Source organism: Lepidochelys kempii, chromosome 2 (genome assembly GCF_965140265.1).
Source record: "Lepidochelys kempii isolate rLepKem1 chromosome 2, rLepKem1.hap2, whole genome shotgun sequence".
In the NCBI taxonomy this organism is placed as follows: domain Eukaryota; kingdom Metazoa; phylum Chordata; order Testudines; family Cheloniidae; genus Lepidochelys; species Lepidochelys kempii.
In genome coordinates, this window is record NC_133257.1 from 18,557,176 (window position 1) to 18,573,115 (window position 15,940).

The window sequence follows — 15,940 nt, forward strand, 5'->3', positions numbered from 1 at the left end:
GGTATGTCATTAATCTCAACAGTGTTTTGGCATGGCTTATTTTTGTTTTCAGTCCTTTGCTCCATTTTACTATGTTCTGATTTTTAATTCTTCAGTGCTACTTTGATGTTACACATCCTGTATTGGTAAGATTTTTTTGTTAATTTTACAGGTCCACCTTCAACCCTTCCTCTAAGTACTCAACCCTCCAGTGGCAGCTCCACTCTTTCCAAGAAGAGACCACCTCCCCCACCCCCTGGACATAAAAGAACCCTCTCTGACCCACCAAGCCCGCTACCTCATGGACCCCAGAATAAGGGCCTAATTCCTTGGGGTGAGTTTTAAAAATGTAAAATAAAACAAAACTTAAGATGGCTGGTGTATATTACTTGCTTCTCTTAGTCAGTGCTAACTGTCCATTGCTGCTATATTTTATGGAATTTCAGAACAATTCCATCCTCAAATAAATCCCCAGGCTCTCTGTGATGTTGCCTGTACCAGTCCAGAGACTGGCAGGGTTTACATCTTTCTGCCAGTAGCAGGATGTAAAAAACAGATTAAGTATTTGTATAATGGGATACTTTGCTGACAAAAACTTTATAGAAACATTTATTACAGACCTATCCAGATAGGCACTTTCTTTTCATAGTAAAGACTAACTAGCCCAGTCAAACTTCTGCTTCTATTTGTAAATCCTGCCTACTCCTGGTAGCTGACACTCTTAGAGGAATTCCTTTGTCATGATAAAGACAAATCTTTTCTGAGGGAAAGTTGCCACCATTCATAAAACCAGCCCAGGCACATCACATTCTTCTTTATCCTAAGGCTAGGTCTATAATACAGGCCTATATTGGTATAACTACATTGCTCAGGGGTGTGAAAAATCCACACCTCTGAGCAACATAGTTATACTGACTTAACCCCCTTCCCCTCACTAGTAGACAGCACTATGTACATAGCTGCCCCGCCCCTAAGGGAGATGGATTAACTATGCTGACTGTAGCTCACGAAAGCTTATGCTCAAATAAAATGATTAGTCTCTAAGGTGCCACAAGTACTCCTTTTCTGTTTGCGAATACAGGCTAACACAGCTGCTACTCTGAAACCTGTCATTATGCTGACAAGAGAAGCTCTCCTGTTGGCATAGTAGCATCTTCACTAAAGCACTACAGTGGCACACCAGCAGCATTGTACGTGAAGAGAAGCCCTTAGAAAAAATGAGGGGAGGAATTGGTGCAAAGCAAAATGCTATTGTTGCCCCTTTTCAACCAGAGTGGCTAGTCAGAGTTTGGGACCCTCAGGGTGTTCCAGTTAGAAGTAGAAATTGATAGAGTCTTGCATTTTCTTTCATGTAATCTTGTTTATTTACATGGTATGTACAAAGTCTCTGCTTCTCCGAGCGCAAGAGGAATCAAGAACAAGAGGAGCAGTTTCTTGCTTTACAACCCCAAGCCTCTTGGGCTAACAGACCCAAAAGCTCTCTCCCTCACTTTTTCCAGTGTCATGCTGTGCTCGCCGGCTGCTGCTGGGCTTTCTTGTTTTTTTTCCCTCTGTGTCTCTCTCTTTCTGGTCTGTTTTCAGTTTCTCTGTGTTCTGCCTACATACACACAGACCACAAACAATACTCAGCAAAACTCTCTGTCCACACAGTCCAAATTCCTAGGCAGATTCACGACACCTGCTTTTGTTTGTTTTTGTTTTTATTACAGGTAAACATGCACATATGCAAGAGACAATAAATCAAACCTCATTTAATCTTTTGATCAACTATTTAAAAGAGTCTGTAGACATTACTGACAGATACTAGTGAAAGTGTCTGGCACTGATGATACATAGAGTCTCAGTGTTAAAAAAAAAAATCTATACCAAGAGAGATGTTTCAGTCCAATGGCCACTCAACAAAAAATGCCTTTTCCAGTCAACACCGTTTCATCTTAGGTCGGAGGCTTCAGATTAAACTTATCCTGACAGTTATATTGATTGAAGGATGTGTTCACACCCACTCTCAAAGAGGTTTGTGATTGATGCAGTCACCAGTATCTGTCAGCATAATGCTATGTGCAGTAAACATTTGATACTGCTGCAAGTAAATACAGATGGATATATTTTTCTGGGGTATTTCCAAGTGAATATCACAGATGTCCCAAACGTTTTTTTTCTGCCAGATATAGCTTTTTGGACACAATGCATCTCAGGCCCATGTGATTTTACTCTGCACAGACTAAAGCTGGCAGGATTTCCCTAAGCCCCTGTACCTTTAGGATTTAGGTCCAAAAATTGTTTAATGGGTCACTCACACTTTACTCAGATTGCTGTGGCTGTCCTATTCTAAAGCTAAAATCTCTAACAAACATAAAAGCCATATAATTAGTCCAGTCAGCAACCTTTGGGCTTACACTAGATCCCAGTCTGATTCCAGTACTGATTTGTCTGTCATCTGTATTTGAGACTCAGGTCAGATTCCAGTATGAGAGATGAAAAAGCCCAATGAAAGTGAAAGTTGCTAAAAAGGAAAATATACACCTCTTTGTTACATTCATCATACCTCTACTTTCTTAAAAACTTGAGAAGTGAAGAGAGGCTTTGCAGCATTCCCTGAAGCATGTCCTTGGCTAGTTCAGGACAAAGTGGGGAGTGCATTCATAGATTGAAAGGCCAGAAGGGGTCATTGTGATCATCTAGCCCAGGGGTCCGCAACCTATGGCACGTGTGCTGATTTTTAATGGCACGCTTCTGCCTGCCCCACACATCCCAGCCCTGACTCCAGCACCCCCTACACATGCCCCCAGCCCTCTGCCCTGACTCCTGCACCCTCCTCAAACACCTCCAGTCCCCCCACACCCCATGCCCTGACTCTTGCACCCCCCACATTCCCACCCCCACCCTGAGCACCAAACAGGAGCTCCTGCGCACACACACACACCCCCACATTCCCACCTGCACCCCTCGCACCAAATGGGAGCTGCCCAGGTAAGCACTCCACACCCAAACCTCCTACCCCAACCCTGAGCCCCCTCCCTCATTCTAGCTCCTGGCCAGACCCTACACCCCAACCTGCTCCTTCACCCCAGCCCTGTGCTCAGTGCACTCCCACCCTCAGCTCAGTGCAGAGAGAGAGCAAGAGAATGGGCTCGAACCAGGGAGAAGGCAGGTACCCACTCTATGTGGGCAAGGCTGGGCTCCCAGACCGGCAGCGGGCTGAGCGGGGCGGCAGCCGGAACCCTGGCTGGCAGGAGCCGGCGGACGGAACCCCAAACTGGCAGCGGGCTGAGTGTCAGCGGGCTGAGCCGCTCAGCACACTGCCAGTCTGGGGTTCTGGCTGCTGGCCCCTGGCCATCCCAGGTCCTGGCTGCAGGCCCCACTCAGCCTGCTGCTGGCCTAGGTGAACAGAACCCCAGGCTGGCAGTGGGCTGAGTTGGCCAGCAGCGTGAGATCAGCATTTTAATTTAATTTTAAATGAAGCTTCTTAAACATTTTGAAAACCTTGTTTACTTTACATATGACAATAGTTTAGTTATATAATATATAGACTTATAGAGAGAGACCTTCTAAAAATGTTAAAATGCATTACTGGCACGCGAAACTTTAAATTAAAGTGAATAAATGAAGACTCAGCACACCACTTCTGAAAGGTTGCCGACCTCTGATCTAGCCTGACCTCCTGTATTACACAGGCCATAGAACTAATAATAATTCCTAAATCATATCTTTTAGAAAAACATCCGATCTTGATTTAAAAATTGTCAGCGATTTCCAGTTATTAATTATTCTCCCTGTTAAAAATTTACACTTTATTTCCACTCTGAATTTGTTTAACTTCAACTTCCAGCCATTGGATTGTATTATACCTTTCTCTGCTAGATTAAAGAACCAATTATTAAATATTTGTTCCTCGTGTGGATGCTTATAGACTGTACTCAAGTTACCCCTTAACCTTCTCCTTGTTAAAATAAATAGATTGATTTATTTCAATCTATCATTATAATCATTCTTGTGGCTCTTCTCTGAACCCTCCCCAATTTATCAACATCCTTCTTAATTCTGGGCACTTGGACAGGTGCAGTATTCCAGCCGTGATCGCAACAGTGCCCAATGTAGAGATAAGGTCACCTTTCTACTCCTGCGTAAGATTCCCCTGTTTATGCATCCCAGGATCACATTAGCTCTTTTGGCCACAGCATCACACCGGGAGTTAATGTTCTGCTGATTACCCTCCAAATCTTTTTCAGTCATAGCTTCCAGGAATAGAGTCATTCCCCCACTTTCTAAGTATGGTCTACAGTTCTTTGTTCCTAGAAATATACATTCACAGTTAGCCACATTAAAATGCATATTGTTTGGTTGCACCCCATTTGCCAAGCAGTCCAGATTTGCTCTGAATCAGTGACCCGTCCTCTTCATTATTTACCACTCCCCCAATTTGTGTGTCATTGCAAACTTTTATCAGTGATGACTTTGTTTTCTTCCAGGTCAGTGATAAAATGTTAAATAGAATAGAGCCAAAAAACGATCCTTCTGGGACCCCACTGGAAACACACCTGTTCAATGACATTTCCCTGTTTATATTTTGAGACACCAATTAGCCAATTTTTAATTCATTCAATGTGTGCCATGTTAATTTTATATCATTCTAGTTTTTAATCAAAATGTTGTGTGGTACCAAAATCAAACGCCTTAGAGAAGTCTAAATATGTTACATCAATACTGTTATCCTTATTGACCAAACTTGTAATCTCATCAAAAAAAGATATCAAGTTAGTTTAACAGGATCTATTTTCCATAAAATCACGTTGATTTGCATTAATTACAGTACCCTCCTTTAATTCTTTATTAACTGAGTCCTGTATCAGCCGCTCCATTATTTTGCCCAGGATTGATGTCAGGCTGACAGGCCTATAACTACCTGGGTCGTCATCTTTACCTTTTTTAAAAATTGGCACAACATTACCTTTCTTCCAATCTTGTGGAACTTCCTCAGTACTCCAAGACTTATTGAAAATCAACATAATAGTCCAGTGAGCTCCTTAGCCAGCTCTTTTAAACTCTTAGATGCAAGTTAAATGAACCTGCTGATTTAAAAAACATCTAATTTTAGTAGCTTCTGTTACCCTGAGTTTTCAGAACCCAAAGCAGTGGTAATTTAACTGTTTCTCTCCATGTGGTATCAGGAATAAATCAATGGGGGCACACCTCCTCCGTCTGATACATGATTGATACAAACCAAAATGCTTTTATCTAAAACTACTTTTTAATGAGGTCTCAAGCACACACACACATATATACCAGTAAATTCAAAGCATTCCAAACATTTATAGTTACCCAAAAGTCTGAAATTGTTTCAAGAAATCAGCAGCCAGGCTTCAGGTGGCCCCCTCCTTCTATCTAGCTGCTGAGGAACGTAGGTGTCAGATCCTTTTCCAAGAAAAAGCTTCCTCTGACTGCTCCAAAGAACACTTTCTAACAAAATCTTTTATAAATTTTATCAGACAAAGCACATAAATCATAATAGCCCCTAATAGGCTAACAATTTCCATGGCAACAGCCAATAACAATTCAGTATTCTTCTTATCGGCAAAGCATTTCTAGCCATAACAATAAAACTTACATGTCAGTGGCATGTAAAACCAAGGCTATCCAAAAATTCCTTCTATTTTCATGGAAGCTTAACTCCCTGTCCCAGCCTCCCATTCTGATTAGCAGAACTGCAAAAATGCAGCTGCATGGCCTTGCCTCTCACGGTCCTAAAACTATTTCTAGCTAGGTGATGACTGGGTTTTAGCTGGCAGTGTTTGAACATACAAAATGGAAAGAATGTCAAATTCTGCGGATACGCTGCTCGCTAACATTCTCCAGAGATACTAATGTGGTGTTATCAACATACGATGAGACTGTATCATCAGTTTTTCCCCAAATACAGAACAGAAATATTTATTGAACACTTCTGCCTTTTCTGCATTATTATTGATAATTCCACCATTTCAATCTAGTAATGCACCAATACATTGTCAGGATTCTTTTTGTTCCTACTATATTTTAAAAACACCTTCTTATTGTTAACTCTTCAGGCCACACATTTCTCCTTATGTTCATTTGCTTCCCTTATCAATTTTCTGCAATTCCTAATTTTGATTTATATTCATATCTTCCATTTGTTATGTTTTCTTTTTTTATAGCTGTCTTCACTTCCCCCCGATGCATCTGGGGGTGGGGGGGGGGGAATGTTAGCCCACGAAAACTTATGCCCAAATAAATTTGTTAGCTTCTAAGGTGCCACAAGTACTCCTTGTTCTTTTCACTTCCCGGTAAACCAAAGTCAGGGACACTCACAAAGAACACACTTTGAGATTTTGGAGCTAGTGAAAAAACAAACTAACAAAAAAACCTCTTCTTTTAAAGCTTTCGTTACTAGATGGATAGTTCAGTTAACTAATCAGACCCCTAATTGAACATTATCAGTCAGGAAGTCAGATCCTCTGACTCTGAGTCTGAGTGAAATTGCTTCGTAGATCTCAGAAAATTATTTCTCCTACAACTACAAGGTGGACAGGTTGTCTTCAAGCAGGCAGGTCTCAGCAAAAAAAAACAACAAAAAAGGCTTTTTTATTCATGATATAAAAATCCTTCATTGTCCAGCGCTTTCTGAGTTACTATGCCTTGGGGCCCACCTACTCTAACAGTGGAATTTTTATAAATGCTTACAATTAGCCTAACTCTGCTCCCTTTTGAAGTCAATGGAAGTTTCTTTACTATTGACTTTGGTGGAAGCTCAGTTAAGCTGTTGCTGAATGATTTTGAAAATCTCAATGTAATCTTCTTATCGGATATGGAGCTTTCCAAATCCATTTGCAGTGCAGAGACCTCAGATCAAATCTAGTCAGAGGGCAGAGCACATAGTTTCCTTATCTTGTCAAATTTTTTTATCAACTTTCCCTTTATATTTTTAGTAGTTTACATTTAACACAGTGCTCCTTCCTTAGATATTTTTAAGGTCAGTCTTGATAAAGCCCTGGCTGGGATGATTTAGTTTGGGATTGGTCCTGCTTTGAGCAGGGGGTTGGACTAGATGACCTCCTGAGGTCCCTTCCAACCCTGAGATTCTATGATTCTATGTACTGTATTTGCTTTTTTGTCTCTGCTGCTGCCTGATCGCGTACTTTCGGTCCCAAATGATAATGTGGTTGACCGGTGAGTTGGTAACTTTGGTATTCATAACTCTGAGGTTCTACTGTATGCAATTTCATTTTCTTTGTGTAGAAATTCTGTGCTTTCTTCTTGACTTTGATCATTAGGTATAACTTCAGTAAATTCACTTTCTGTGGAATGAATTTAACTGAAGTTTTGGTGTCAGGGGATCAAATGATATGAATGAAACACTTTTAATGTCACACTTAAGGATCTTCAGAAATAGGGTTATAGTAGGAAGAGTTGATAATAATAAGGTGTCTTATACAAAGAACGTACTATAAGTGCAACTGCTCAAAACTTGGAGATTCTAGTGATTATGAAGCCAGGTTTGATGTTGACGGTTTGGATATTCTGACTTCAGTTTTTTCTTCCTCCACTTACTGGCAGAATTGAGTAAATGGACTGTTTCTTAGAATAATATAACAATCCTTACAAAATCAATATTTGTTTTGTGAATAAGTGCTAATTCATGATGGCTTTTAAAAATAATGTGTTACTTCCAAAGCAAGATGCTGCACTTTTTTTGCCCTTTCCTTGTACTGCCTTCCAACAAAATAGTTGAGGGACAATGTTGTGAAGTATTTTTTTCTTGTTTCAGAGACAAAATAAATGCCCTGAAGTAGTGACTATAATCTTATTTGCTTTTTCTTGCCAGTGGATAGATGCTATCAATGACAGTTTTTCAAACATATGGTATGCAGGAGGTCAGAATAGATTATATTAATGGTCTTTTCTGGCCTTAAAATTTATGAGTCTATGAATGAAAAATACTCATTAAAATATACTTAAGTTTATATGGAAAATATTGGGAAAGCTGCAAATGTTTGTTTTATATGATATCCTCTACCTGCATGTTTCTGTTCTTTTATTCTCCATTTTAAAAAGTCTAAGTAATTTATATCCCCTTAGGTAATGATTTGGGTCCACCCTCAACTAAGACTGCAAACAAGTTTGAGGGAATGTCTCAGCAGTCAAGGTAAGATTTATGTATTTGCATATAGTAATGTTGTGCATGATGTGGCCAATTTATAAACTGTGGAAAATCAGCTGTTAATTTTCTGAATATTCCAACTATACAATGCATTCTTGCTCTCAGGCTCTGCCAAACCTCTTGAATCAGTTTGAAGCAGCCACAAAGAACTGAAGCTCTGGATGGTACAGACAAAATTATGGCAGCAGATGCTGCTGCTGTTTTCTCTCATCAAAATACCATTGGAACTAAAGAAAGTTGCACTAGGCTGTGATCCAGGAATTTTATTCTCATGTCTTCTGCTGACGCTAAATAATTCTGTGTACTTCACCACCCTCATTCCTGAACTAGGTCACGTGCCCCTACCATACACTAACACAAGGTTACATAAGTTCACTCTTGGCATAGCTTGGACTAGAACCTGGTTCCCTAATATGACAGATATAAGTCTCATCCATTTAACCACACATTTCTCAGTCTGACCTGTGCATTTGTAATATAAGCTACTCTTGCATATAAAACCACTGGTTCGATGCATTATGCATTGATGCAAAAAATAACACTCTACTAGGTGGAACATAAAAAGATCCTAGAATCTAGAAGATTAGGGTTGGAAGAGACCTCAGGAAGTCATCTAGTCCAACCCCCTGCTTAAAGCTGGACTAACACCAACTAAATCATCCCCGTCAGGGCTTTGTCAAGCCGGGCTGTAAAAGCCTCTAAGGATGGAGATTCCACCACCTCCCTACGTAACACATTCCAGTGCTTCACCACCACTACTATTAGGAAGTAGTTTTTCCTAATATCCAACCTAGACCTCTCCCACTGCAACTTGAGACCATTGCTTCTTGTTCTGTCATCTGCCACCACTGAGAACAGCCTAGCTCCATCCTCTTTGGAACCCCCTTTTAGGTAGTTGAAAGCAGCTATGAAATCCCCCTCACTCTTCTCTTCTGCAGACTAAATAAGCTCAGTTCCCTCAGCCTCTCCTCATAAGCCATGTGCCCTAGCCCCCTAATTATTTCCGTTGCCATTCACTGACTCTCTCCAATTTGTCCACATCCTTTCTGCAGTGGAGAGCCCAAAACTGGACACAAAATACTGCAGATGTGGCCTCACCAGTGCTGAATAGAGGGGAATAATCACTTCCCTTGATCTGCTGGCAATGCTCCTACTAATGCAGGCCAATTTGCTGTTAGCCTTCTTGGCAACAATGGCACACTGTTGACTCATATCCAGCTTCTCGTCCAGTGTAACCCCTAGATCCTTTTCTGCAGAACTGCTGCCTAGCCATTCAGTTCCTAGTCTGTAGCGGTGCATGGGATTCTTCCATCCTAAGTGCAGGACTCGGCACTTGTCCTTGTTGAACCTCATCAGATTTCTTTTGGCCCAATCCTCTAATTTGTCTAGGTCACTCTGGACACTATCCCTACCCTCCAGCATATCTACCTCTCCCCCCAGCTTAGTGTCATCTGCAAACTTGCTGAGCGTGCAATCCATCCCATCATCCAAATCATTAATGAAGATGTTGAACAAAAGCGGCCGCAGGACCGACCTGGGGGGCACTCCACTTGATACCGGCTCCCAGCTAGACATCAAGCCGTTGATCACTACCCATTGAGCCTGACGATCTAGCCAGCTTTCTATCCACCTTATAGTCCATTCATCCAATCTTCTTTAACTTGCTGGCAAGAATACTGTGAGAGACTGCATCAAAAGCTTTGCTAAAGTCAAGGTATATCACATCCATCATGTTTCCCATATCCACAGAGCCAGTTATCTCATCATAGAAGGCAATCAGCATAACTTGCCCTGCGTGAATCCATGTTGACTGTTCCTGGTCACCTTCCTGTCCTCCAAGTGCTTCAAAATGGATTTCTTGAAGACCTGCTCCATGATTTTTCTGAGGACAGAGATGAGGCTGACTGGTCTGTAGTTCCCCAGATCCTCCTTCTTCTCTTTTTTAAAGATGGGCACTAGATTTGCCTTTTTCCAATCTTCCAGGACCAACCCCAATCACCACGAGTTTTCAAAGATAATGGTCAGTGGCTCTGCAATTACGTCAGCCAACTCCCTCAGCACTCTAGGATGCATTAGATCTGGCCCCATGGACTTGTGCATGTCAAGCTTTTCTAAATAGTCCTTAACCTGTTCTTTCTCCACAATGGACTGCTCACTTCCTCCCCATACTGTGCCGCCTAGTGCGGCCTTCAACTACTGCCAGCCAGTGGACTTGCTCTTTTAGCTCAAGTGATAGAGGACTGAGTTTTGGTTGCAAAACCCCAAGTTCAAACTCAGATGACCACTTGTTTTTTGAAGGTGGTTGTGTGAGGATTGTTACAGTTGCATGTCTTTTTTTTTTTCATTTTTCTTTAAAAAAATAAAAATAAAAAAAACCTCGAAAACTACATCTAAAAATCTTTATTCATGTTACAAAATCAAACACTCACAGGTTAACAAATGCCAGCATTGAGGCTGCCTATGCATCAGAGGATTGATTGAATTCTGCTTATTGAAAAATATTCTGACAAGATTCTTACTCAGCTGATCATCTGCCCTCATTGTTTTACATTAATCTTTACTGAGGTGTTACTGAAATTTTGCACCTTGATTTTTATTTTTAGGCAGATTTTTTTATAACTTCGGTTGGCTTGCTTTTTTCTTTGTGTTCTTTGCCTCCCAGGCAGTTGGAAATAACTAAACATTCCTGAAGCAGTAGTTAAACTCATGGTGGTGCAGAACAGCCACTAGAGAGTGTGGCTTTTTTTCCCCACCTTGCTGCCATTGTCCTTAAGTGCCATAACACTTAAGAGCTTGTGGAGTTCCACGAGTCTCATGTTAAAGAGCTGAGACCCAGAAGTGAGAAGCTTGTCAAAATGATAGCTTCAGAAAAGCAGAATAACAGGTCAGAAATTTTCCCTTTTCTTGGCACTATTTGGCTGGTCCCAGGCCAAATAGTAGTTTGGTTAGGAATATACTGAGTTAATGAGGCAAATGCTTTTAAATAAGGTCAGTAGCCTGAACTAACAAGGTCAGCTGGGAAGTGGAACCCTTCCAGTTTTAACAGTATCTGCTCACTCACATACAGTAGTTAAATCCCCTAATCTGATAATATATTTGTTCAGTGGTTTTTGTCTATTAAAATGTAAGACTCATACTCTCATTTTGTGGAGTGTTCCATAAGGTGACCATTCATATTTAAAACCATAATAATCTCTTAAATGCACCTTCATCATCATCTTACAGTGTATATTTTGGACAGTTTTACACCACACAAGGAGATTATGTTCCTGTATCTCTTTGCAACATGCTTTTATCCTTGAATTATGCTCCTGAATAAGTCTAATGCTTATAACATCTGTGCATGATCTAAAAAAAAGGTTCATAGTGAGATCTTATCAGAACATTGTTTTTGTTGTCTTTCTTGTGTTTGTATGTTAGACATGCATGACATGTTAAGCGCAAAATACTACTCTTTTTATATGTACTATACCACTCGTATTTACCAGTTTAAAGCATGTAACCCCTTGAAAGTGGAAATTTTATACTTAGGGAAGCATTGATGTAATTCTGTGGTTGTACAGAAAGTGGTGTACCCTTAGAAAAAAATGAAAATTACAATAATTATTTAATAAACGACAGTGTTTAAACACACTGCAGCCCTTGCTATAAAAAAAAAATCCATGAAAGTGATCTCGCTCATTTGAATGATTCAAATCTGCTATTCACTGGCAGTTTATCATGTCAGATGGCACTTCACATAGGGTGTCAAGTAAAGGCAAAGTGTAGAGGAGAGGAGAACAAAGTATTAGTGGAGGAAGAGTAGAGGGGCAAAGAAAATGATTTCTTAAAAAATTGCTTAATTCACTTTGCACTTCCCTGGGCAACATTTACTAGAAGATCAAAGCTTTGCTTCATTCGCTCATTATTTTAATATGGAGTAAAATCGGTAGGACTCATATGGAGCTCTACCTTATTGAAGTCAATGGACCTATGAAAACTTTCACGAGCTGAGGATCTGTCTGATGGAGAGTAGTCTGTCTTCTCTTGGCATGTTGGCACATGGTTGTGAAATCTCTTTTATTATCTACGAAGCATACACAAAATGCAATTTTCAGAGTCTCATAATTTAACCAAATCAAAACCAGTTTTCACCAGAATACTCAGACATTTATCAAGAAGAGTTATCTCTTAATCCCCAAATTGTTTCTGTGCAAAATGGGTTCAAGAAAAGTTCATAAGGCATTTTTATCAGTGTGTGTGTGTATTTTTTCATATTCCTTGTGTACACATGACTCAAATTTTGTTGTTCAGACTTTCAAAAAGTTTCACCCTTGAACCAAGACTAGGCTTGAAAAACTTGAGCCTAATTGTTGAAGATTTTGAAAAGATATCCACAACTGAAAAAACAGGTGGAATGTTTTGGCAAACTTACCTATAACAGATAGTATACACATGGGGTGAACTGTGAAGCACACAAAGAAAAAGATAGACTATCTTAGGCCATAATTGCATGCTTTTGGAATGTATTACCTATGTACTTAATATGGTTATTTTAATGTGTTAATTTAAGTTCTTGACTTGTCCTTTTATTGCTTCTTCTTTAAACAAAATCTGTCAGTTGAATTGCTCTCTCAATTTAAGCAGTTTTCTAAATATAAATGTATGCACACATTGTTATCTATGGAACAGATGTGCCATGCAGCATGAACAATGCGTAGGCTTTGCACAGCTTTTTCCTTTATTTGAATAATCCAAGCCCACTTCCAACACTGCTTTGAGTTTCAGGGCTGTTTCATGGACAACATTGTGTGTCCTGGCTATGCATAAACTCTTACTATAATTTTTTTTCTGAAAAGTGGGTGGGTGGTACTAGAAATGGGACACAGTTAGCTCATCGTTCAGAAGTTTAAGTACTGATAGTTCATATCTATTGATTAGCACGGGGACTGCAAAGACTGCACTTGGCCCAAGAGTTCTTCCTAAACTACCTCAAAAAGGTAAGACCTTTTTAAAAGATATATACATAGCTGAATTTTGGTGCATCTGTGTGTGTGTTAAACAAGTGATGATAAATCATAAGGGTCTTCAGAAATTTGGTGTTTTGAGCAAAAAACATTTATTTCTGGGACAACACAAATCTGGAAATTCTGGCAAAATCTATAGGGATTTTTCAGCAAGGATTTTGTAAAAAGACTAAACATATTTTTAGTACAAAAGCTGAAATCCTGCAGAACCTGGAGGAAAATCAGTAAGAATCTGTGTATTTTTATTGTCCTTCTTCATTACTGGTTTATTCCAAGATCATAAGCTCCTTGCAGAAGAACCACATGTTCACATGTATTTGTACAGTACTTAGCACAATGGACCAATGACACTGATTGGAGTCTGTTGTTATTACTGCAATATAAATGTTAAATAATACAAATCTAGGGGGGGAAATTTTCAAAATTGTCTAAGTGACTTGGGATTCCAAATCCCATTTACAAAAGTTACTTGAAAATCAATGGAACTAAGGTCACTTCTGAAAATGTGCTTCAGGCTCCTGAGTCGCTTAGGTTCTTTTTGAAAAAATCCCCCTATTCTAATTGTTCAGGGCCAAGAAGAGAGGTTAAAAGTCTTCCCTTTTTGTTTTGTCAGATTTCAGTGAGATAACAATTACATAAGTCTTTCATACTATAGGGTATACTACAGGATTACCGGATATTATGGGGTGAGTCTCAGTCTTTCCTGTTGAAGCTGTTTGACTTCGTATAAATAATTAAGTATTCACTGAAGCAGGGACTGGACTGGAACCCAGCTGTTGCCCTTCTAGGTCAATGCTCTAACCACTGAGCTATAGCGTCATTCTCTCTCTAAGCCAATGGCTATTCAAGTATTTTATACCAAGTGGAATAGCTTGAACAGGTTAAATAGAGAGACCCAACCCAGAATAGCTTATAGCCTAATGGTTAAGGCACTCCCCTGAGAGGGGTGATACCTGGGTTCAAGTTCTTGCTCCAGAGTGGGGATTCAATCCTTGGTCGCCCACGTCACACGTGAGTGCCCTAACCACAGGGCTAAAGGTTATAACACCAACAGCACCTCCTCAATTTTGTGAATGGCGCCTAAATCCCCTTGTGACTCTAGCTGACAATATCAAAAAAGACTATTTTGACATTTGCTTGTTTTGTTTTGTTTTGACCAAAACAGTTGGCTAAAATCAACTCGAATTCACAGAATGTTTTGCTGGACCTGAATTTACATTTTTCAGCAAAAGAAGTTTTGTCTGAAAAATTTCACCTAGTGTATGCATGAGAACAGGGCCGTCCCTACCTGTACGCAGCTGTATAGGGCACCAGAAAATTTGGTGCAGCCCCTCCTCTTCCCGCCCCTACTCTGCCCCAGCCCTGCCCCCACTCCACCCCTTCCCCAAAGCCACCACTCTGTTCCGCCCCCAGCCCTGCCCCCACTCCCCTGAGGACTGCTACAGAGGCAGGCCTGCACTCCCTGATGGTGGGAAGTGCAGCGACCCAGCCACACTGCCAGTGAGTGCTGGGGGGCAGTTCCCCCTGCCCCCCAAACCAGCCCTCCTCCTTCCCCCGCAGAGGCCTGGGGTCAGCCTCTCCCCGCCCGGCGGCCCGGCTCCCACCCTGCGGGGGGCCTGCATAGGGCGCCAGAATAGCTAGGGACAGCCCTGCATGAGAACATGCAAATACATTATAACCAATATGAAGTTTTGGTAAGAAACTTGCAAATATAAATGGTTTGAAACCAACCAAGAAAACATTGTATGCTGTGCATATATACAAAAGGGGAAAATCTATACCTTAACATGTAAGGTAAGATTTCCTATTGCTAAAACACAAAGGTTTAAGTGAGTGCTTGAAAATGAGAGATCATAACAATTAATCTTTGTAATATACAGGATAATGCATTACTTTCACACTATGGTTTATGGACTACCACTGGTCCTAATAGCTTTCCTGTACCATAGTCTGTAAAGTGGAACATTTTGAGAAACAGAGTAGAAGATTGGGAGGAAAAGGTGGTCAATGGAAGCCTCTTTCTCTGAGTGATGTGCCAGAATTAATTGAAGAACTGGAGAAAACAGAGAAGTATACATACACCCCTTTACACATGCACACACACATGTGAGCACATACAGTGAGGGTAAGCATATAAAATATAGCACAGTTTTACATATGCCAGTGTGTGTGTGTCAGTGGATATTACAACTGTATTGTTCCAAAGTATGAGAACCAGAGAATGAATCTGGCCATTCTGCAAGATAAGAGAAATGCAAAGCATTAGTGGCAAAAACTAAATACAAATTTTAAAAATTCAGTTTTTTACAGGTAAGAAAATTAATTCAGTTCAGCAGTTTCCTTTTAAGGTGTCATTGAGATGACAGGTGTCACTACAAAATAAGTCAATATTCACTTGGTATAAAATTAGGTTAGAGCTGACTGTCATTGTGGGCTGAAATTACTTTGGGGCCATGTACAGAACTCTCAAACCATAGCAAGTGGTTGTTCCAGCCTTTATGAGGGGTGTGTTACCTAGCAACAAATCTGATATTCTGTTTTATTTGAAGCGCTCATTTTGGAGGACTAATTAAAATGTATTTAATATCAGGAGTGCAGTTAAAATAAACTGCTTGGCCTGATTTTCAGCCTGAACTTGATTCATTTGTGCCTTATTTGCATATGTGTTACGACATGTTTGTAGAAGTCATTCTTATGTACATGTATGGCTAAATCGTCTCTCACTTGTAGTAATGTGTGCACAATTCTCATCTAAAAATCAGGATCATCGTATATAATG

General features: G+C 40.3%; 1 protein-coding gene across 2 annotated transcripts in view; it reads left to right on the forward strand.

Moving 5' to 3' along the window:
* Positions 1–15,940, forward strand: part of ASAP1 (ArfGAP with SH3 domain, ankyrin repeat and PH domain 1) — a 329,105-nt gene that overhangs the window by 296,896 nt on the left and 16,269 nt on the right. For both annotated transcript variants that reach the window (XM_073330123.1, XM_073330124.1), the window contains 3 exons: positions 152–313; positions 8,074–8,140; positions 13,076–13,134. In XM_073330123.1, the coding sequence (XP_073186224.1) occupies positions 152–313; positions 8,074–8,140; positions 13,076–13,134 (288 nt within the window). The remainder of the gene's footprint in view (positions 1–151; positions 314–8,073; positions 8,141–13,075; positions 13,135–15,940) is intronic.